This window comes from Poecile atricapillus, chromosome 1, assembly GCF_030490865.1.
Source record: "Poecile atricapillus isolate bPoeAtr1 chromosome 1, bPoeAtr1.hap1, whole genome shotgun sequence".
Classification (NCBI taxonomy): domain Eukaryota; kingdom Metazoa; phylum Chordata; class Aves; order Passeriformes; family Paridae; genus Poecile; species Poecile atricapillus.
In genome coordinates, this window is record NC_081249.1 from 63,953,948 (window position 1) to 63,977,614 (window position 23,667).

The 23,667-nt window shown below is 38.4% G+C and overlaps 2 protein-coding genes across 4 annotated transcripts; both read right to left on the minus strand.

Annotated features, from left to right (window-relative positions):
• Positions 1–683: 683 nt before the first annotated feature.
• NEK3 (NIMA related kinase 3) lies at positions 684–13,103 on the minus strand. 3 transcript variants are annotated; one of them, XM_058847750.1, is made up of 16 exons: positions 13,034–13,103; positions 11,593–11,798; positions 10,694–10,787; positions 10,363–10,460; positions 9,253–9,336; positions 8,554–8,621; positions 8,348–8,434; positions 7,300–7,354; positions 6,065–6,265; positions 5,649–5,718; positions 5,013–5,059; positions 4,007–4,106; positions 3,451–3,573; positions 2,271–2,405; positions 1,488–1,614; positions 684–917 (listed from the first exon to the last, which is right to left on the minus strand). In XM_058847750.1, exons 2-16 carry the CDS (start codon positions 11,707–11,709, stop codon positions 851–853), a joined length of 1,473 nt encoding a protein of 490 aa, XP_058703733.1. In that variant the 5' UTR covers positions 11,710–11,798; positions 13,034–13,103; the 3' UTR covers positions 684–850. The 3 variants fall into 3 exon arrangements, with proteins under 3 accessions (XP_058703733.1, XP_058703742.1, XP_058703750.1); XM_058847759.1 differs by lacking the exon at positions 13,034–13,103 and adding an exon at positions 12,686–12,796; XM_058847767.1 differs by lacking the exon at positions 3,451–3,573.
• Positions 13,104–13,358: 255 nt separating this feature from the next.
• CKAP2 (cytoskeleton associated protein 2) lies at positions 13,359–23,553 on the minus strand. The gene is made up of 9 exons (XM_058851542.1): positions 23,493–23,553; positions 21,868–21,952; positions 21,032–21,107; positions 18,535–19,349; positions 17,354–17,519; positions 16,675–16,842; positions 16,074–16,146; positions 14,988–15,366; positions 13,359–14,135 (listed from the first exon to the last, which is right to left on the minus strand). The coding sequence occupies exons 1-9, from the start codon at positions 23,551–23,553 to the stop codon at positions 13,898–13,900; spliced, it is 2,061 nt and encodes a 686-aa protein (XP_058707525.1). The 3' UTR covers positions 13,359–13,897.
• Between the last annotated feature and the right edge of the window lie 114 nt (positions 23,554–23,667).

Consider the following 23,667-nt stretch of genomic DNA (forward strand, 5'->3'; position numbering starts at 1 on the left):
CCTTCAAACATCAGTTATACAAATGTGTGTACTGGGTTTGTGTGGCAGGGTTTTGGTAGCAGAGGGGTGGCATCCACCAGAAGCTTCTCACATGTGTGACAGAGCCAATGCCAGCCAGCTCCAAGACAGACCCACCCAACTGTGTCCCCATCCGTGCCCCCCTCTCTCCCCTTTTCTGATCTGTTATCCCGGAGGCCCCACCACCATCACCGACAGGCTCGGCCTTGACCAGTGAAGTGAAATTGAGTCCAGGAAGAAGGGAGGGTGGGAGAAAAGTGTTCTAAGATTTGGGTTTATGTTTCATTACTCTGCTCTGATTTGGTTGGTAATAAATCAATTTCCTCAAGTTGAGTCTGTTTTACCTGTAACTGGTGAGTGATCTCTCCCTGTGCTCCTCTTGACCCATGAGACTTTAATTTTCTCTCCCGTGCCCAGCTGAGGAGGGGAGTGACAGAGAGGCCTTGGTGGCACCTGGTATCCAGCATCAACCCACCACAATGCTGCATTTCACTATGTACTCAGGAAAAACACCTCTACTCCTTCTCAGAGTGCTACACCATCTCCTTGAAACATGACAGGAGGACAATTTGAATAATGCTATAATTTCACTGAACATTTCTGCAAAGCTACTACCAACTCCAAATATATTTAATACATGGACTTGCTTAGCTATCTGCAAGTGTTCTTTCTAAAAAAGTTTATTGTGCATTTTCCATCCTCCATTTTGTGATATAGTAAACATGCCCACACAATTTTTTTTGACAGAAATTATTCAATGAATAACCAATTATTAACAAGAACTTGGATACCAGCACACCTAACTTCACTCATTGCAAGTGAATTCAAGTTTTCAGTCACTCTGTTTCAATACCATTTTCAGTTCTGACACCCAGTCTGGGTCATCTTCTTCAAAGTCCCTAAAAATAGATTTCAAAAAATGTTATTTTGGAAAGCAAAATACAACTTTATAAATCTTTAATTGCTTTTTTCCCCCCAAAGAAATTACCCTGTAATTAGGATAAATTATGTTAAAACTATCAGCACAAGAGACCTACTTCCTGTACCACTTCGATAAAAGAACCAATAAATGTTCTCGATGGAATTTACAAAAGTAAGTTTCAACAAAAGCAAAGGTACATTAATTAAGAGACTGCAAATGTGTTGATAATCGACAGCCTGCAGCTGAACTGCAGCAATACAGGCCTATGTAGTCGTCTCCAGGCACCACAAAAATAAACAGTGACACAAACTGAGATTCTGGGAATCTGAGAACCACCCCCAAAACACACACACATCCAAAAATCACAGCATTTTTGTTCATACATCGTAAGATATCAAATGCTACTAAATTTCAATTTCATTATGCAAGAGAGGGATGGATTTAGATGCTGAGAAAAATACTATTTTTTTCAGGGGAATGTTGTTATGGAAAAATCTCTTTGAGGAACCAAAGAAAACATAAATGCAAGGACATTATTTGGACATACGTGTCATCTTCATCAGATCTAGGTTCAAATCTCTCAGAATCTAAGACAACAGCTTCATGTTCACCATCTACTTCATCAGATGCTTCACTTTCAGCAGAAAGTGGACCTCTTAATATGTTTTCAGAAGCTTTGAAAAGATAAAAATTAAAATGTCATTAAAATAATTTTTTTAAGTTAAACTATTGAGAATATAAACAGAAAATAGTCTTTCGAATTCATCCCCAGTTTGCAGCAGATTCCAGGATAAGTTGTTTCCTATTTTAGGTGGGAAAATAAACTGATAAGGCAACTGAAGTGTAGAGCAAGTATTTGTAACTGTGGCTGCGAACATCTGTAGACTGCAGCTGCCTTCAGCTGTGGATCTGATCATCTTGCCCTTGAATCAGGGCACCACTGCCTTAGTGAGGGGGGATTTACCTGATGGGGCTACTGTGCATTTCCTGCATCTCCCTAACACACACACACTGCACAGCTCAGAGGGAGGGAGAACATAGCAGGGCATCTGTGTTTTGTCACAATCTCATTCAGCTGTTGAGCTGGAAGTGAAAGCCCATCATGAAGAACTGTAGTGCAGATGTGCACTCATTAATTCCGAACTTGGCTTTTCTAAGTCCACATTTCATTTGGTAAACTTAAAAAATCCCAAAAGGTTGCCTTTTGTGATATGAACTCAAGTGAACGATCTGTATACAGAGAAGCCATGTATGAAAAAAAAATAAAAATAAATTGCCTTTATTAATAAACCTGTTTGCAAAAGTGTTTGCCCAGAAAATGGGGATTTACCTGGTTTATAAATTGTGTATGTTTTAAATGCTAAGCTGACATCTGCATTGCTGAGCATGTCCATCAGAGTCTGAGGGGGTTCCTTGTTCCACTGCTTCCGTGGCTTATTTTCACTGTAGTTTATAACACCACCACCTGGGTATAAAATCATTCATAAATGCTATTTACATAAAATTGCATTATCAGTGTGGATGACATTCAAGATCACATTCAAGAGAGAAATGAGAAACAGGAAGAAACAGGAAGAAAAGAGTCTAGATAACTCCATTTGTCGCACCACTGTCCTTTCAACAAACTGAGGAAACAATGGAACCTCCTTGTGGCCAGAGAGCCCACAGGAACTGGCTGATGTGACGAGGCAGAGTCTCTGCAAACTCATGTGGTTCCTCTGCAAGTTTCACAAAATGAAACCTGAGGCTTTTTCTGAGTGCCTTTTAATAGCAGAACACTTAAATACATGCATTCCTCCATCCACTTCCCTTGCCCTGTGCGTAACTATCATGTAACATTCCTACCACACCCTAGGAATTTTCTGACTATTCATATCTTGAATATTTATTTCCACAGCATTTATTCACATTTACCTAGAACACATATCCAGAATCACATTAAATAATTTTAACAATTTCATCAATGTGGGGCATTTTAAAATTGAAATCTTTCTCAGAAGAAACCTCATGGTAAGTGTTTTAATCAAAAGCTTTTAATCAAAAGCAAAATAGTCACTGCCTCACACTGAGATATATCATTGATAGTTCTTGTCACTGGCCTTAACATGTATGTTAAATCACAACAAAAGTGGAGATGTAGATGTTTTATGCTCCCAATAGTATGCTGTACTTGAAAGAAAAGGTGGTTGCATTCTGCGCCAAATGAATTGCTCACTGCTACCTCCACAAATGGTGCATTAAAAGGAGGATTGTAAGATAATTTCTTAGTGATGATTATCATTTCAGGGTTGCTAATGTTATCTGTCAGTTTCATCACTCTTTGTAATCCTCCTGTCACACAAAAACACAAATTCTCTTCAGCACAGTGAACTTTTTCAGTGTTCATTAATGAAATAGTCTTAAATTATTTTAACATAATTTTAAACATGCCATGTAAAGTTTTGGCTTTATAAATCTGTGAAGAATAATTGACATTACTTGAATTAAAAGCACATTTAGTTAGGTCTTACTTGCAGTCTCTTCAGGTGTAAAACTGGAAGAAAGCAAGGACGCATTTTCCAGGACATCCAGCGCAGTATTGGATATCCTCTTTTCCCATTGCCTCCTGTGGGCGTGTGACAGATCAGTACTTCCTGGGAGGACAGCAGAAGCTGATATTGTAATTGTAACAAAAAAACCCCACGGTAACCAGCATCTAACTTGATTCTATGTTCAGACTGCCCAGGCAAAGTAGTATTAAGAACCACTTAACTAGCAGTGATGTTTGATTCTATGGGTGCAAATCTGAACTGGAAAGTGTTCCCCATACATTTAATCTACTCCAAATGTATTCCAACTGTCATTTTTTATTACTTTGACAAGAGGATATTTTAATTTTATTATTTTTTTAAAAAATTTCAGATGAGCAGGATGAATCAATGTACTTGAAGAAGCAACTGATGGCAGCATGGTTTTCTTGTCTGGAGTTACCTGAGCTAGTTTGAGCCACCTAAGTAGCTGTACCACTGAACTGCAGATACCAGTACACAGAAAGAAGTGCATCAGCCTTAAAGCTGTAAAACTTACCTTCTTGATAAGATTTCCTTTGTTCCCTTGTGCCTTCACTCAAACCCTCAGCATTTTTCCTTTCTAAGGGGCTATGCTTGCTACTTTCATCTTCCCTTTGCTTTAAAAGAGTAAAGACTGTATTAATTTTTATCCTTGTTGTCAAGGAAAACAAAGCAGTCATATAAACATGGATTAATTATTTCAGTTTTGCTATAAAATACCTGGCCTAAAGATTGCAAGATTTGAAAACTAAACTAAATATCATGAAGCCAATTGCAACTGCACACTACCTATTATGGCACTGCTTTTCACACTGTGTACCCATGACAGAAAACCTCAGTTTCTGAAGCTAAGCACATATGTAGTTTTTTGATATAATTTGTCATTTAAGGTTTTTTTTACATTTAAGAACACAAGAAATATAAATTATTTACATTCCCAGGGGAAACAAGATGCATCTGCGACCAAATATTAAACTTCTCAGCTTGACAGGTCTATGATAAGAAAAAAAAAAAAAGCCCCTGGGCAACGTATTTCTTAAAAATATACTGAATATGGCTGAGTCAGGCTATGGTAATGTACCCATAGGGGACATCTTGGCTACCTTAATTCTCCTCTCCTGAAATCTCATGTGGGATATGGGTCCTAAAACCTGGTGAGAATTATGTCCAGACTAGACTGTTTCCACAGCAGCCAGTTCTAAATGCATCCCAAAAGCAAAGAAAATGGATAAACTTTTGCAATATTAAAAAAAAAAAAAAAATTAGAAAAAACAAGAGGTTGTTTGGGTTTTGTTTTGACAGGGTTATAAAAAAATCCACTTTGGAACTAAACTAAACATGGGAAGAATCAAAAAGTTATTTCCAACCAAAGAGTACTGGGAAACACACAGAAAAACTGAAATTTGAACACTAGTAGACTGATTTATGATTTAGCATAGGAATAATTTTCTGTAAAAACTTATCAATAATACAGAACATTCTAAATTATTAAAATACAAGTATATTTATACTTGAATACTTACTCTATTTTCTCTCTTATTGTTTGAACTTCCACCAGCCATGACACTCCCTGATACATTAATGAACAGATCCAAGAGTTAACACTTTTAGCAAAGATTTTTGTAAAGTAGTATTCCAGAGGTATGACAGCACTGCCACTGAACCAAGCAGTGACAATTATGTGACAGCTTCTTCACACTTTTGACAACCAAGCTCATTCTCAACAGAGTCCGGCTATTATTCCATTCCAAATGTGCACTAATTGTGGTGTAGTTAAATTTATGAAGAAAAAAGTCCCAGCATTCCCTGTCTAAAAATTAATTAATGAACACAACTTGCTTCACTGGGAAAGAAGGAACTGTCATATTTAAAATACATGCCACTGTTAAAAGTTTTGCTGATTCTAAACTGAAAAGTTTATTTCCAGTGTAAGACTTAAGACTTACAATAAGTATATTGTAGCTTTGCACTCTACTTATGTTGGAATATAATTTACATGCATTACAAGCATTTTTCCATGTAAGTTCAATAGTATTAGATTTTGAGATAATTAAAATTAAATTTGTACATATAATGCTAATGTTTTATAGCTGTATAAGACCTTGTATCTCCTACTCATTTTGTCATTCCTTACATCAACAAAAATGTTACTGACTTACCCTTTTGTCTTGCAGCATTGCCTTCATGTTTCTTGGTTTCCTCTAATACTTGCCCAAACTGATTTGCCATCTGAAAGGTGTATGAAGAGATGCAAGTACTGTACCATTTTAAACTTCTTCAAACTATTGCATATACTATTTGATAAAAACAAGTACTTGTCACTATACAAACTCACTGTTCCAGCTAACAATATCTAATTTTATCAGCATCAGGTCAATATCCAACTTCAATTTTCAAAAGAAATGTTTTTAAAAACCTGAGTTTTCTGGGAAGTGTACAACTGTATGGCCTTTAGAGTACTACCTACACCACACTACACATTACAGTTATACACTAACAAACTACAAATTAAAAGGATTTAGTATTTAAATGTAGATAGTATTGCTTAAATCTAGAGACAAAGAATATACTATACCTCAGAAGGCAAACAATTTTTCACAAGTTTGGTTAAGCAACCTCTTGCAAGAATAGTATTGGCTGATGGACGATTCTGGGGATTTCTCTTAAACATCTGTTTTATTAAGTAATGAAGTTCATAGGAATAGTGAGATGGAAGTGGATCGTAGGACCCTTTGCATATCTTAAGGATGAGATGTTTCCAGCTATTGGCTTGAAACTGCATTAAAAACAAACTAACATTAGAGACAGAGTTTAAGCGTAAGGTAAAAAGTAGCTGACATAATTTAAGATAACTTCTACAAGTGAAAAGCAGATAGGAATTACTCCTATAAATTTATGATTGTTCCCATTTTATTTTTATAGAAATCAAATTCATCAATTCATATACTTGAGATCATCCTTGTGGGTCCTTTCCAACTCAGAATATTTTGTGGTTCTCTGATTTTAAGATACAGTGTTAGCTCAATGAAAGGAAACTGCTGCTTATAAAAAACTAAGACAAAATGACTCTCAGTTAGGATCTGATTTTCCTGCAAAACAAACGTACCCTGATAAGGGTTCTCATTTTACCTTTGTATCTGTATAGAGAGACAGAGGATTTAAACACATAAGAAACATAGAAACAACACCAAAAAAGACAGTGTCCCAGAAATGACAGAAAGACAGAAACATTCATCAAGGTCCCCACTGTTCCAGCAGAAGAATGGTGCTTGGACAGTGACTTGTTTGATTTGAAGAATAAGCAAAGATGTATCACTGATGCAAGCTACAAAAATGTTTATTGCTTACTACATTTTGCTGTATATAATATATATATTGTATTTATATGTATAGAATATATTTTCATTAGCAGAGATTTTTGCATGTCTTTGTCACCATGTCCTGGGATTATCTTGATCCTGTAAAATGCAATGCTTTTGTAACTGCAGGTATCTGGAACCAGCCTGGCAGCTGCTGGACTCAATACGCCCAGATCGTCTCACTGATATTGAGGAAAATTAACCAATTAAAAAAAACCACAATTATTTTCTAACAAATTTGAAAATAGAGTCTTGCACAGAAGGTCCCAGTAGGTCCGAAGAGCTGCTAAACCTGAAGTGTACAGTGGAGGAGGCATGGGAAGGGTGGAGCAATACTCCCCTCTTTTGGAAGCAGCAGCAAGCACTTCAGTCAACTCTATAGTACAGCTAACTGCTTATTAGGTTTCAGGGAATTCCGAGACTTTTCTGATAGTCCTAAAGCTGTACTTACCGGGTGTTTTAGAGTGCACAGCTCATACAGAATACACCCCAGAGACCATATATCACTGTAGAGATAGAGAGAGATAAAAAATTTTGAGCCAGAAATTACAATACTTTGCTTGAAAGTGTGACATTTGATCTGTGCACCTAACTGAGCTGAATAAGCTAAAATTAAATGTAAGTAACCATAAAAGACAATACACTTATGTGGAAATGTTCTTGCTTATTTTATCCTACCCTACTGTAAAAAAAAAGATGACTGTCATACAGTTGGAGTTGGCTTTTTATTCCTAGGATGTCTCTTAATTAATTTTCTCCAACAATATTTATATTTATATAATGATGTTCTATGGCCCTGAACATCAAAGAGCAGCCACACAATCCTGATTCTGAGAGCTGGAATTCTGGCCCTGCCAAAAAGAATTCTCCTACTGAGAAAAAAACTCCATCATTTTCCACCAAAAGTGAGTACTGACATTTGCACAAGAAGCAACTGAAGCCTTTCTTGCAAGAAGAGCAGGAAACAATTTGAACTGTAGAAGGTTTCTTACCTCCCCTGGAAAATTAATCACAGTTCTTGCATAAGGACCAGAATAACTGGGCTCTGTAAATCTAAGTAATCCATTCTGTGCCATTATCCTTACATTATCTAGACTGGCATGAAGAGGTTAAAAAATCATCCATCAACCATCATCCAGAAAACCACCCCTCAAAAATAGAGATGCAAACACATACCTGTTTGTGCACATATACACACTTACAAACATACACACAAGTATGTATGTATTTACTCTCCCAAACAAACAGAGGTCTGCACACTGTTTTTCAGACTTCTAGGACTAAAGATACTGTGCTCTCAGCTACTTAAATAAAGAGGAATTTATGTATTATAACCTTAAAAAAAAAAAATCTTAAAATTCATTAATTCTGTAAATATTCTTCAGCTCAGTATCTTCTCTGAGATAAATACGGATAAGCCACAAAGCCAGATTGAAACAGCAATAAAAAAACCCATCCATCAGTCAGGCATTATTTGTGACCACTGAAAACACAACTACCTTTTGTTGTTGTATGGCAGGCTTTCCCATATTTCTGGAGGTACATAATAAGGAGTTCCCACATAGGTGCAGGCATATGACATCGGACTAATGAAAGCACAAAGAAGAAATTCCAGGTGAAAAGTAATGATTTATGAACTCTGTACTGTTTGTCAATGGTAAAATAAAACTTGACACCACTGAGATCAGTTGAGATGTCCACATACTGTGCAAGAAGGCGTGCAGATCCAAAATCTCCCAATTTGACTTTTCCACTTTGAGTGAGGAAGACATTCTGTGTTTCAAGAGCAAAGATTAACATACTTAAATATTCTTCTATGAATCATTTCAGCAGTTTGGATACACAGAAAACACAGCAATAACCACTTCTGATATTTTATCTTTGTGTCTCCTTTTACTTGCTTCTCTGAATACTTCTACCAAAAAAAATCAAACCAGAAAGGCTTTATGGGCCTAAAGCCCTAGCATCACTAGCAGAGGAAGAACAAGAACTTAGAATTGCCTTAATCTTTATGCTGTACTCAAACCAAGGACCCACTTTCTTCTGAATTTCCCTCTTTCTGACAGGGAAGAGAGAAAAAGAAAAAATGGTGAGGGAAGACATTTGCAAACCGCATAATGCATACACTTTTTAATAGTTTTGTAATTCTTTTAAATTATATCCAGTTTGTCACAAGCAATTGGTGCTATCAGCAGTGTGGATATGAAGGATATAGCTATTCTTAGATTATATTTACACTCCCAGCACTAAATCATCCCATGCATTCAACAATTTCATTTACATGATATTCTTAGGCCTAAATAAAAACCACAGAACCTAGCAGTCATGGGAAATTATGAAAGAGGAGGTTTAACTTTTGCATGTAGGAGAGTTTATTAATGACAACAAAACTTGCTCTGTTCACCTTGGATTTTATATCCCTGTGCAGGACACGTTTATCATGGATGTGCTTCACAGCCAGGCACATCTGCACAAACCAGTGAAGGATCTGAAAAAGAGCAGCCAGGAGCTGTAACAGCTCAATGCTCAATATAACGAATATTTTACTAATAGATTTAAAAAAAAAAATTAGGAGAACAAAAGGATTCAGAACATTTGGGAGTTAAAAGTAACTCCAGTATAACAGCCTCCAAACAGCATAAAAGACTGAGTTCTTCAAGATAGATTATATTTTAACATGGCAGAAGGAATGTTTATTACCTGTGTGCAAAAAGCTCTGATAATACATAGCAATAATGAAGCTGGGGAATTGCTACCTGACGCTTTAGCTGATGGTCATTTTATAAACAAGTTATCTAAAGTTACACAGTAAATTTGCAAATAGGAAAAAAATCCTAATGACCAAATAATAAACAAAACAAAACTCAAAAATAACATACTGTTTCTAAAAGAAAATGTGTTCTTTTCTAAGTACAAAAAAAAGCCCTTAAACGTGCATATAAAATCTAAATATTCAATTAGTTGAGTTTTCTGGTCCTTTCATTTAAATGAAGGTGATGTTCTTAACTGCAGCAACAAGTAGCTTTTATTCACTCCAATGTCCCTTTGAACTTTCTCCTAAGTAATTTTACAGATTCTCTGGTAAAAGGAATTATCACATACTGAATGGGTTTAAACATTTAATTGCTACATAAAAAGCAGGCATTTATTCTCCTGGTTAACTTTATTTATTTTACCAAAGTTTACTTTTCATTTGCAGTAGTCTTACTATGCTTTAAATTCTTTCTGAAGGTTGTGTAAAATTCCTCTTAATTGCATGCAAACCTGACTGGTTTTCACACTACATGAACAATTTTCAGATACAAGTAGCAATTTCTATTTTTATTCCTTTCAGTCCAATTCTTGTCTTGATCTGCTCCAAACTATAAAAAAAATAATGCTTCTATTCTATCTGTAAGTTACTTTTTTTCACCAAGATGTTTGCATATCTCTAATTTGGTTTAAGCAGCATGCTTCAGTTTACATGGAAAAGGATTCCCAGCCCCCTTAGTTCAAAACAATGTCTGTTTTTTACCGTGTCTTCAGGGAACAAATTTCCTCCTTGGTGTTTAATCTTCTGCATTAGATCTCCATCGTCACAATATTCCATCACTATATACAGATGTCCATCAGCTAAATTTTTTGTAATTTAAGAACAATTAGTATTTTCATTAGCAGGATAGGTATTGATTTTTTACTGTATGTAATACTTTTTACTAGAAAGCTCCAACTACATGCTATATGTTATCTTACAATAAATATGTTTTGTTTATAATATATACAATAAACAAAAAAAGAAAATAACCTCCATCCCTGAGGAGTATGCAACTTCAAACAAATGAAGGAATTTAATTTTTTAGACTTACCTTCAAATGATTCTTTAAAGGCAACAATATTTGGATGCTTCATTTTAGCCAAAAGAACAGCTTCCTTCCTAGAATTCTCTACACCACATGAAGACTGAAAATATAAACACACTTACTATAAATTTCACACTAACAAATTCTCACATATACACAAAAAGTGCTTCACTTTCCAAAGAAAATAGATTTTTAAGAATTTTTCTTCAGTTATTTTAAGTAATTTAGAAATTTTAAAAGCCCCATCTTTTCAATCTATAGTTTGTTACTCACTGAAGACTTCTTTGGGTTTTTTTGGTATTTGGTTTGGTTTTTTTTTTAATTTGAAAGAACCTTTTCCTATTTCAATTAATGACTTTTCCTATTTTAAAAGTGCAGAACTATATAACAAAGCAGCACATGCTGACTTTGAAACAGCTGATAGTTTGCATGAACTCAGTGTAATGCTAAGTGCCCAGGTCTTAGATAAGCTTTGGCTTCAGAAAGCCAGTGCCTCCCATTTTATGACTTTTAGCTTAGCTGAGTGCAGAGAATGTAACCCAAATAGCTGATTACCAGCAGTAATGTCACTAATTTCCTCATTAGACATTGAAGATGAAATCTGCATTTTAGTCAAATCAATGGCAATTGAGCCACGAGCATCAGGGGGAACAGGGATTTCATTCTAAGCATCTTCGTACCTGCTACACTTCCCAAAATCCTAAAATCTAACCATGCACTTCACTTTGTGCCAACAACATCAGCTCAAGATGTAGTTATACAGTAACTATACCACACACCTGTCTAATAAACAAAACTCTCAGCAAAAGTCTTCAGCGTTTCAAAAATACACTCATTCTAATACAGAATTAGGACTTTTTAGTTTTATCTTTTTTAAGTGGTGAGGTGATGTTTGTCACACTTACCATTGGAAGCCTTATTTCCTTCATTACATACTTCTGGTCACTGATTCTATGATGTACTAGGACAGCTCTGCCAAAGGATCCCTCTCCCAGTACTTTCAACACGTTGTATCCTTCCATTCTTTATAAATCCAGTACCAATACTTCAGGATTATCTTCTAAACTTTGTCATGACCTTAACACCTTTTAAAATTTTCTCTTAATATAACCTGCATGAGAAAAGACCCGAACAAAATAACAGCAAGGGGTGATAAATGTGGGTACCTAACTGTCCAGCATTACCATGACACACTTCCCTGCACTGCTACCTTGATTTTACTGAAGGTGAGGCCTCCAGAAAGCACAGCTTGAAACATTATAGTGATATTTCTGCATTTTTAAATTTAAAATGCTACAACTTTTCAAAATGACAATTACAGACTTACAACTTTGCATCTTCGTTTTGTTACCTGCACTCCTGTAGGTGGTTTCATAATACTAACTAAAACTCACAGGCATAGTTATGGAAACAACAAGCGTAAAGCTTCTGGTGACAATTCTTACCTAAAGCAGCATATGTTGGATCAAATTGGTAAAGGTTACTGAGCAAAGACTTCAAGAACTGGAAGATATAGAATATTTTAGTTGCAAGGGACCTACAATGGTCATCTGGTACAACTGCCTGAGCACTCCAGGTATGACCAAAAGTTAAATTCACGTGACAGTGGCATCATGACAATGCTTCTTGAACACTAACAGGTTTAGGGCATTGACCATCTCTCTAAGAATTCTGTTCCCATGTTCAACCAGCCTCTCAGTAAATAAGTGCTTCCTAATGTCTAGTGTAAGCCTTCCCTCACGTACTTTTGAAATGTTCCCCGTTCTTCTATCACTACATTTAGATTACATCAGGGGATCACAGATCAATGAAGCTGGAAAAGACCTCTGAGGTCATTAAGTCCAGCCCATGACCCAACACCATACCAACAAGACCATGGCACCGAGTGCAACATCCAGTTAAAAAACCTCCAGGGATGGTGACTCTACCACCTCTCTGAGCAGACCATGCCAATGTCTAATGACCTCTTTTGTGAAGAAAATCTTCCTGATGTCCAACCTGCAAGTTCCAATGGCACAGCATGAGCTTGTGCCCTGTCCTCCAATACTGATCTTCATCCAAGCCCTCAGGAGAGCTCCCACAGCGGCTGGAACTCACACATTATCCCATTTCCTGCTCAAAACACATCTCATGGAGGATCTCTCATCCAGCAGGGGGATACTATCCTTTTTTCAGAACCTCGGTGATTTTAACTTGATTTACCCACAATTCAAGCATCTTCCGCGCACCGTGCGCACACGCGGGGCTCCAAGGGGCTGATGAGCGCTTTGCTTCCTCCGGCTCCTTTACGGGGCAGAGGTGCAGCCAAGCCCGCCCCAAGCCGCTCGGGCCCCCCTGGGGACTCACCTGGGCGGGCCGGGCCGAGCCCTGCGGACAAGCTCCGGCACGGCCCCGCCGCTGGATGCGGCTGTGGCGGATGGGAAGGGGAGGGCGCTGGCTCCGCGCCCGGGCGGCAGCGCTGGCCCCGCCCGGCCCGCGGCAAGGCGGGAGTGGCACTGCCGGGCCCAGAGAGGAACCATGGGAAACAGGGCAGTGATCTGTTTCCGTTCTTTCAAGAGCAGACTAAATAGCTTTAATATTTAAATAAAGAACAAACACAACTAAATTGATGAATTTAATAAGTATACCATAGTACAGACATAAAAACTGTCACATAGTAGTGTATCAGACCTCATCTAGGATTACTTGATAATGAATAAATCTCAGTAACTAAAGAGACTAAACTTTGTTTTGTTGAAGCAGCCCTTAAACTAGATAAAACAGTTTAAATTCAGCACACACCTTATTAGCTGGCTTCAGTTTTCAAAGCTAAATCTTGTCAGAATAGATAATTGCATTACTGGAGCACCTACAGTACTTGGTTTTCTTAAACTGAAAGATTGCGTGTTTCTATGGAATTCACAGGAATTGCAACAAGAAAACAGTAGGTATTAGCAATATACTACTATCAACTATTAACATGAAGCATTATACCTAGTCCTTAATTGAAAATTTAATAAAACATAGTCAATATAAAGACAACAGTACTTAGTCTAGTACTAAAACCAGTTTTGTTAGAATTTTGAAAAAGTAGAAACTTTAAAAGTCTGTGACTCAGGCAGTCCACAAATTTTTAGACAGCTCCTTTCTCAAAGCTGCATAAAACAAGTACCATTCAACTCTCCCTAAAAAATATCAAATTTTAACTCCCCTGTAGCAGTAGCACTACTTTTACTCTTCTATTTCAGCGCTTGTTTCTTGGAGGGTGTTGCTCTGATTGTGGATAAACACAGAGGCTTTTGATTCCAAGTCTCCCAGCTGCTCATGTGAAGAGACACATGGATCTTGATCTTTAACAGCATCAGGCAGCTTGCCCATCTTCTCCCGAATGCGTTGAGAATATCGCAAAGGAGTTATGATTTTCAGATCTTTAGCACTGCAGTCATTTGCCTCAGGATGCATCTTCACACTTATGAAAAGAAAAAAAACAAACCAAAACCACTAAACATAGGCATGTCATCATACAAGTTCTCTGCAGCAGCCAGCAGAAACAGCAAGCCATTATTCCTGTTCCCATAGCCAAAGGAAGCAGGTCCCTTCCCATTTATTCAGTTAAAACCAGATGTGCAACTTTTCTTGGGCAAAATGTTCTAACCCAGAAAATCTCCTAAAAAGAGTTCCCAAAGAAAGATTCTTTCCCATTCCATCAGGGTAAACTGTTCTTCCTGCTGCAAGGGACACTGGACAGCTGCCAGGACTCAACTCCATCAGATGTCAAAGCTGAGCACAACTTCCCTAAGTCTACTGTCTTAGAAGAAAACTTATGGAAAAAAAAATAACTAAGTATTGGCTGGTTTGTACTGAGGTTACTACCCAGGTTTTTGCCTCAAGATACAGTTAAAGTAATTTTTACAGGCCAGTTACATCTTGCTCACTAATTCTGTGTTATATCACATACAACCTTATCTACAGTTGAAAAGGGGAGATCTGGAGACATCTTTCTCTTTGCCTAGCTCAGTGTAGAACTGCTACTGCCATATTGGCAGGGAGGATTCCATGGGAGGGAATCCTAAATCTGGAATACAGGTCTCCGCCATAAAACTCCGGTTACTCTGCAGTGAACCATTCAAAAAGCAAAACAGTTTGAGTAAAGCTTTCTTAAAAATACTTCCTTCTGAATGAAGGGGAAGCAATCCTGAAATGTGGTTCCTGAAAGCTTTTAACTAAGTATTCAAAATTGCAGTACCTCTTTGTTTTAACAGGACACAAACAGCTACTCTAGAAACTACAGACTTTCCATGGTTACCTGAAGCAATCTTACCTTTCCAAATATGGTGTGGTAGGAGGGTTGTATTTCATTGAATAAGATGTGTCATTCTCCTTCTCAGGAGAATTAATTGCTTGAGCTGTGTTTTTTATCCCATCCTCATTCTGTTCTTTTTCACACTTTCCTTTCTTTTTTGCCCGTTCTTTAGCCTTGTGCTTTTTATTCTTTTTTGGCAAGATCTCTGTTCTTGGTTTTGATTCTAAATCAATTTCTTCTTTTTTGTTTGTCTCTGTCTTCTTATCATCACTCTCTTCTTTTTGGTCATCATCAGGGCAGACATCTTTGAAGTTTTCCTGAACTGGCTCTACAGACAAATTTGGTTCCTTGATGTCTTCCACTACCTCACGTAAATGAGCTTCCATCACAGTTCCCCCTAAAAATGAAGCATTGAAGAAAGTCATTAGTTACAACTAAAGAGAATGCTTTTAGAGAGATAACTTTTATTCTCATGTAAAACTCTAAGATTTCAGGTAAGTATGTTGTGGCCCAGACTTCAATGCAATTTAAATTCCTGATAATTTTAGCCACCTTCAAGAATCTGCAACCTGAAAGCTCAGGCTAGGTACACATCCTGAGAAATCATTCTCTTCCTTTTCAGATGCAGCAGCTCTCAAGTATTTCAGACACTTTCTGGGTTCAGATACTTGTCAAGGTTATGCTACATTTAAGGGAAATATTTATGGCTACTTTACTTCCAAAATTAGAATATTTACAACCTTTAATTGACACTATGCCATAACACAACCAGGCTTCTCATAGTGAAGCAGTTTGTGTCAGAGGCACTGATTTTTAGCTCCCAAGAGTATTTTTATTTACTCTTTGATTATCAGGCTGAAATAGCTGGATGACAGAGCTTTGATAAAGTAACAAGTTTGAATACAAGAGCATCTCCAATCATTTTAACATGCCCACTGCTGAAAAGGATTTGTTTAGCCAAGATTGTTTTCAAAGAAAATTGAGTATAAAATGATCACGAAAAATTTTCCAAGAATTAAAATTTTATGTCAGTACAAATAGTTTAAAGAGTTTGTGTTGCCTGTCAAGTAAGAAATATAACTAGAACAGAGTACTCAGACTTACCACTGTCAGAGTTTAAAAGATCTTCCATATTTTTGATTGTATCTATTAATGTGTGTCGTAATTCCTCTCTGGGCTGAAAAAAAGTTGTACTGTTTTAGAAAAACAATCCCAAAATGAATTATCATCTCAGTTTATTTGATTGGTATAATAGTTGCATAGAAAGTGGAACAGGTCACATGATGTTCATATTACAAATCCTCTATTTAATGCTGTTCAGACTCAGAACAAAAGCAAATCCTGTATTTTCAGTATTTGGTGTGCTAAAGATGTGTTAGATGCCCTGAAATCTTGCTGATATTAAAGCACAGAAATGAAGCCCATCTGTAAGTGTAAAATTAAGTTCTATTTTGGGTTTCTACTGGCACTAGAAAACTCAGTCCTTAATTCCTTCTAGGCAGAACACCATATAGTAATTTGATGATCCTAAACCTTTCTTCAAATACCTACAGTAGTTACAGAGCAAACCAAATTGTCAGGTAGGTCATGTGGCTCTCTTCCTACTATAAAGGTACTTAATAAAATCAGAAGCAGTTGTATTTTACATGCCATACTTTCATGCCTTTCTAATTGTTAATCTCAAATTTTAAGGAAAGTTGCTTACCATTGCTCCTGCCAAAATGGCCTTCTCATAGACAGCAATAAGCTTTCCGAGATGGCCCATCCGTTCAAGATGCATACAGCAGATCCAATATTTTGCAAGCTTTTTAACCCCAGGAATGCTCTGTATCAGATCTTCCAACATGGCACGTACTTCATCACTTTGATGTCCCTAAAGTCAGCACAAAAGTAGAGATTTAAATGCATTTGACACACTGAGCTTCCGTAGTTTTGCTGCTTTTGAACTAGAAAGCACGGTTTGTTTTTTTTTTCTTTGCCAGAACTGTTATTCACCTATTCTTCAAAATTAGAATTATTTATACAGTTATTGTAAGTAGAAGGCATAGGAAGATGTAGAGGCACCTTCAGAATTACTGGAAACAGACTTTTTCAGAAGTACAGGCAAGTTTCTGCAAATGCAAACTTGTTTTAGGTTAATTCCTTCTAGCTACTCTCATTACATTACTGTTCAATTACTATTATTACCATTATTGCCTGTACTTACTTAGTAGCTCAGTGAGTTAGTAAAGGTTAATTTCTTCAGCTATTGGCAAAAGCTATGATATTGCTTAATTTGGGGAACAATTAGTCCCTTCCATCTCACATGGATCAAACACGCTCAGAGGATTTTTGTGTTGTCAGGACCTACATGATCAGAATTCAGCAGGCAGGGGTCCAAGTACCTGTTGTGTTAACTGCAGGCATTCACTCAGAGTCTTGTTGACTTTTTCTTTATCAGCGGCAGATAACTCCTGTTCTTTACTTTTAGACTGGGGTCCCAGAAGTGCATGTAGAGGAGGTTGTCTCATCACTTTTCCTCTAGATGCCCTCCATTCTTCCAAGCGAGCTCTGCATTTAGGAATATTATTAGCTGAAGTGACAGATGTTTTATCGGTTTTTTCACATTGACTGACACTAATTAGGTTAAGTCATGCTAAGATATACTTTCCAGGTAGTCTGAGTCTTCTCCCTTAAATCCCAAGAGGAATAAAGCTGCCTTTTAGATCTGCATGGAAATTTCAGAACTACACATATTACTGTCTGCTTTAGGTATCTACCAGGTTAAAACACTTCAGTCTCTTCCCTTCCAGCTGCAACAAAAGACTTAGGTTACAGACCCTTGTTTTCAAAGGAAGGTAAAAAAATGCTTCTGACCTTTGTCACCTTTTCTCCCCAGTCCCACTTCAAACCAAAAAGCTAGAAATTAATGTTTTAAGACTAAGTGTGGAGACCAGCCCAAAACAACACAAATTTATGAAATCCAAAACTGATGTGAAATGCAATTCAGTTTTAATGTTTCATTTGAACCCCACTCCCTAGACCATCAATTTTTAGTAAATGTGACTTACTACGAGGAGCTCTATATGGAGTATTAAATGACTTTTAGACTGTGGATCATTTTCCCACCCATTGTCTATGCTGCACTCACCAAACTGAAAAATGTCATTGACAAGTTCTCTCCTTCAGTCTGTAAAGATGCTCCTGCCTATATACATCCTGCCCATCATTTTTTTAAACTGTGATATGCACATGAAATTAATTTACAGGATTAACTGTCATCCTTAAGGCTGTTGCAACACTTAGACTAAAAAAAAAAAAAAAAAAAATCAGCTACAGCAACATCTATTTTTTAACTGCATGGGAAAAGTTGTAATCCTGGAGAGCTCCTGCAATTGAATCCTGATTTCTCAGTTTTCTCAGTTTAAGCCTGAAGTTTTAGTCTGCTGTCCTTGGGCATCAAGTCCAAACACTTAGCTCTCTGTTTTTCAGAGTCTATACAGCAACATATAAATCAAACTAGATGTTCTTGGGAAAAAGGCCTGAATAACTTCCAAGAGGTAAGCTTCAACAGTAATTTAGTTACCTTCTCACTTCTGCTGATTCTTTTGGCAGAATAGATTTTCTGTTGCCATCTGTTTTAGAATTCTGTCCTGATTTTGTACCAGGAGCAGCAGAAGTTGATTTCGCTGGAGCTTCTGGTCTTGCATCTTCAAAAAAATCTGTACGTTTCTTCACACCCCACACTTTGCGATCAGGATTGCTAGAAGCAGCCTTCAGTGGCTGTGGTGCCCTACCACCAACCACTTTTGGGACTGTTACTTTCTTTGGTGGCACAGTAAACGTCAGCTGTTTCTTCAGACCAGACTGAGTAGCAGCTTTATCAGATGGTTTGCTGTGAAATGGCAGGACATCATTTGATTTTACAGACTTAGGGTTGTTTGTGACTTTGATGGTCTTCAGAACTGCACTACAGCTTTTTGTGGACGAAGAATTTGCTGCTTGTTTGGTGGCAGAAGGAAAAAGCTTCTTGTCTGGCAAAGAACTCTTTTCCCCCTCAGTTTTTCCTGCTTTCCAGAAAGAATTTACCTTGGATTGGATAACTCTGCCACGATATCTGCCAAGAGCTGGTTTCTTTGGTACACTGATACTTGCATTTTGTTTTTCTGCTGTCAAATGCCTCTCTTTGATTCTTTTTATTTCCAAGATGGCTTTGTTAAGTGATACATGCTGAGATTTTATATCAATGACTTTATTCTTTGGAGCTTGATTTTCAAGATTACAGTTTGTCCCTGATATGTAACTTGTCAGTGGGATTGTAGAAGAATTTAAATTTACTTTTTTTTCTGAGTTTAAAATTGATTGGTCCCATGACACTTGATCAGCATTCTCTTTATTTTCCTGAAATCAAAAGCATATTCATGGAAATGTTAGAAGTACGGTCATGCTGCATGTTACTTGTTTCCAAAGAGGCTTCCAATGATTTACCAGGCTAAAGTGCTTAAGAGTAAAAGGCTTAAAGGTGCCTATGGAAGTAATGTATAAATATTGAGTAGATTATTTGTCAACTATTACTGCAGTATCCACATCAAAAATCAAATAAAAATTGCTTAAATTTTGCCTTGGAAGTACAAAATAAAATTCTGAAAGTAACTGTTGGCTTTAAACTGCCCAAATTATCTCCTTGGAAGATTTATCAAGTAGAAAGTTGCTTTAGGCTGTATAAACTCAAGAGCAATATCTCTGTTTGCATATCTCATAGCTTAGAGGCAGCACCATTCCTCCACTAAGTGTGAATAGTCTGCTAACACAAGGCAGTGAGTAAAGGACACTTTGAGATGTTACCAGAAGAGAATTTTTCTTACTATTGAGATGTAGGATGCTGCAAGTTGAGAATAGTTACATCAGTTTTGCGTGGCTTTACTGAAACTCTCAGCCATATGTTCTCAGCATAACCCCCCATGAAAAATGGAATGTAGTATTTTCCTCCAAAAAAAGTTGTTCTACAGCAACTAATTGAGCACTGTCCAAGCAGCAGCTTTTGGAAGAGTGAAATATCCAAAAGCAGGAAAAAAAAGTGTGAATGACACATGGAAATCTGCAGGAGCAGACTTTAAGGAAGATGCCTGAAAGAAAACTCATTTCCTGGTCTGTCATTGAGTTAGATTTGACAAAACCTGCATAACAAGAGCTTGAATGCAAGGACTGTTATTTCAGGAAACTATGTACTCAACTTGAAATCACACAAGATATAGAAAAATACATGTCCCTGCAGGAAATTTGTAAAAAAACACTTGTTCTCACTTTGGTAATTTTTCTCCTCAACATTCAGCTTTGAAGTCTTAAGTTTTTTGGTTTTCTCCTCAAATAATCCCACATCTCAAATCTTCTGAAACCCAAACTCTAAACTGTCTAACATGAACACAGGTCTTATGTCTATTTTTTCCTCACCTCTCCCTGAGAACAGATCTGCAGAAGAATCTCTATTTTGCTATTTCTAAGCAGCACAACCATTTTTGCATCTTAATTCCAGGAAAATTACATGAAATTATACAGGGAACACATTCCCTTAAACTCTGATTAGGTACTGGCATCTACTTCTGATTACATTAGTTTTTCCAGCACACCACTAAAAAAACATACACACTCAACAGTTCATTTTGTTAATGGTTTGGTTTTCTTTCAAGTAATAGTAAACTTTTTTACTGTGACGAAAGACCGTACTCAGATTTCAAATAACTTCCCCAAAGACTCAAAAATGTAACAAAAACCCCTTTGAGATTCTTGAGAAATATTGTTAAAATTTAAGCATCATTTCAGCAAGAATGTTATCCTCTTTAACTCTCACTCCTGTTGGGTACAAACTGAATATCAATATGATCAATTTCCTACTGTAATATGACAGCTTTCCAAAAAGTATATAATAAGCAGTGATTAAATAAAATTCTAACAAACCACACCTCTGCACCTGCAAACTTCTCGTGCTCTAGAAGTCATACAACATAAATAGATTTAAGTAAGTGGAGTGTTGTAACCATAGAAACAGAGTGCCATCAGTATTTAAGTATCAGTCAAAAACTTACCATTTCTGGTTTGGGAGATGTTGAGAGCTGTAACTTATCTTGCAGTTTACTGGTAGTCGCTCTCCTAGTTCTGCTACTGCTTAATAAGAAAAAGACATCTTAAATCGTTCAACAAAGGAATGTATTTTTAGAGTATGTTCACATGTTTCAGTTGGCAGTCTGCAGAATGTACTCATACTGAAGCATTTCTGTTTAGCTTGCACTATTCCTCCAGCAAAAACAAATGGTTAAGCAACCACTAATCAGAACCCAGGCTGCAAAACTTCCCTTCTTACACCATAAAGAGCTAACAAATTGGAATTTACACCGCAGGTGTAATTTCTCATGCTTAAGAATGAGTACCAACCTGTCTAGTCTGATGCATCTGCTGCAGAAGTTTCTAAATACTGCAGTTGAGTGTAAAGGGGGAGCACAAGAAGCTGAAGCTCAGCTACTGCAATCATGAGAGCCCAGGCCATCTGAGGCAAGTCTGAACGAGGACATGTAGTTCCTACCACATTGACAAGGTTCCAAAACCTTCAGTCAGGCACCAGAGCTGGCATCAGGCTACCCAGAAAGTTACAAAACCACCAAGTTTCTGTCCTAGCAACTATGAAAATGTATTGACAACTCAGAAAACCATCTCAATTTAAAGTTGCAAATCCAAATTTTCCCTCAGGTGCTTTGTGATGTGTTATATAAGAAACCTGGCAGTACTACATGTGACTGAAAATGAACATTCCAGTTAGCGAGTGGTGTCATTGCATCAGAGGAACTTACAAAAGCCAGCTGAGATAAAAATGAAGGAAGATTAAAATATGAAAATAAGAGAATGTAAGCCATAGCAGAAATACTACCTGATGGATGTCTGGTCTTCTTGAATGGGCACACCAGAAGTCCTCTTTCTTGATAGATATTCTTTGACTTTCTGTTGTCTTTGTTCTAGAAGATTTTAAGAAAGACAGACTTGTTACATTTTCAGCTAAAATATGAATGTTACACTTCCTCAGTCAAGAAGGAAATGCAGCTAGAAAAGCATCACAACGTTATAAAATATAGACACTATGGATTACAAAATGTTTTCACATCTCAATGTCTTACACATTCTCACACTTCTTGACAAAGTAAATATTCAAGGGATGGTTGAATGTAACTTTACAGCTACACAAAATGTCTGGTTTGCTGTATTAAGCTAAAAGAAACAGAATTTTGTAACATGAAGAAGTCAGGCTTGCTGTTACCTTCTGTGTGCCTGTCCAATATTTCACATAGTTACTGGTGGTTCAGTAAGCACACTTTTCATTTGTGGCAGTAGCAAGTACAGCACACATGAAAAGCACCATGCATGTGAAACCAGCTGAACATCAGTAAAATAATTTCCTTCTCTTCCACCGTCACTCAGAGATTTGTACAAGTATTAATACTACTAGGAGTGCTAATACCAGCATGAAGTAATCATGGAAAGGCCCTAGGAACAGCTGTCACTGTCCCTCTAAGGGATAGTAACTCCACCATCTCCCTGGACAGTTGAGTCTCATATCTCCGTCAATAAATTCCTCCCAATGCCCATCCTAAACCTCCCCTAGCGCAGCTTCAGACTGTGTCCTTTTGTCCTGTCACTGGTTGCCTGGGAGAAGAGGCCGGTCCCCACCTGGCTCCGCCCTCCTTCCAGGCAGCTGTAGGGAACGATAAAGGTCTCTCCTGAGCCTCCTTTTCTCCAGGCTAAACACCCCCAGCTCCCTCAGCCACTCCTCACAGGGCTTGTGCTCCAGACCCTTCCACAGCTCCTTGCCCTTCTCTGGACAAAACGTCCAGAAGGCAATGTCCATCCCCTGCTTCTGAAGGAGCTACCACAGCTCATTCAGCAGCGAGTTCGCCGTGCATCCCAGAGCTTCCCAGCACCTTCTGCTTCAAGCACGGCTCTCCCCGCCCTTCGCACAAACCGCAAAGCCGCACCAAAGCGACTCCCTCGCTTTAACTTACAGAAACCGGACCGGTCAGAAAGTAAATAAGCACAAGAGCGCGGGTCTAGGCCGGCGCCGCGCTTGCTGCTTTCAAGAGGATGCTTTAAACACCAGGGCATCCCGCTTGTCACTAGGGAAGGCTTCCAGCCCAGGAATCCTACCTGGGGCCGGGGATAGGATGGGGTGGGGCCCGTGCCGGCCCCAGCCCTACCAAAGGAGGGTAAGGTCTCGTACGCCCGCTCGGAAGCTCTGAGACCACAACAGCGAACGTTGCTGCCAAGACCTGCCCGGTCTCCGACCTCGCCTGGAGCGCCTGCCCTCCCCTCCCACTTTCCGGAGAGACCGACCGGCTCCTCTCTCGCACCGGCTCTCCTGCACCCGCCGCGGCGACGCGCGAGCCTGCAACGGCGGCCCGTAACGCTCAGCCCCGCACGGACAGGCGAGCGGGCGGCCCGCGGCGGGGAGCGGCAACGCCCCTCGGTGCCCGGGTATCCCTGTCCCCGGTGTCCCGGCCTTACCGCGGAATGCGGGCTCGGACCTGCGGCTAGCCGGGAGCTGCGGGACCGCGCGTGCCGCCATGCCCGCCGCGCCACGAGCGTTTGAACCGCGCGGCGCCGCCCCGATTGGCCCGGCCGCGGGGCTTGAACTGGCCAATGGCGAGCGGCGCTGCCCCCCGGCCGCTCCCCGCGGGAC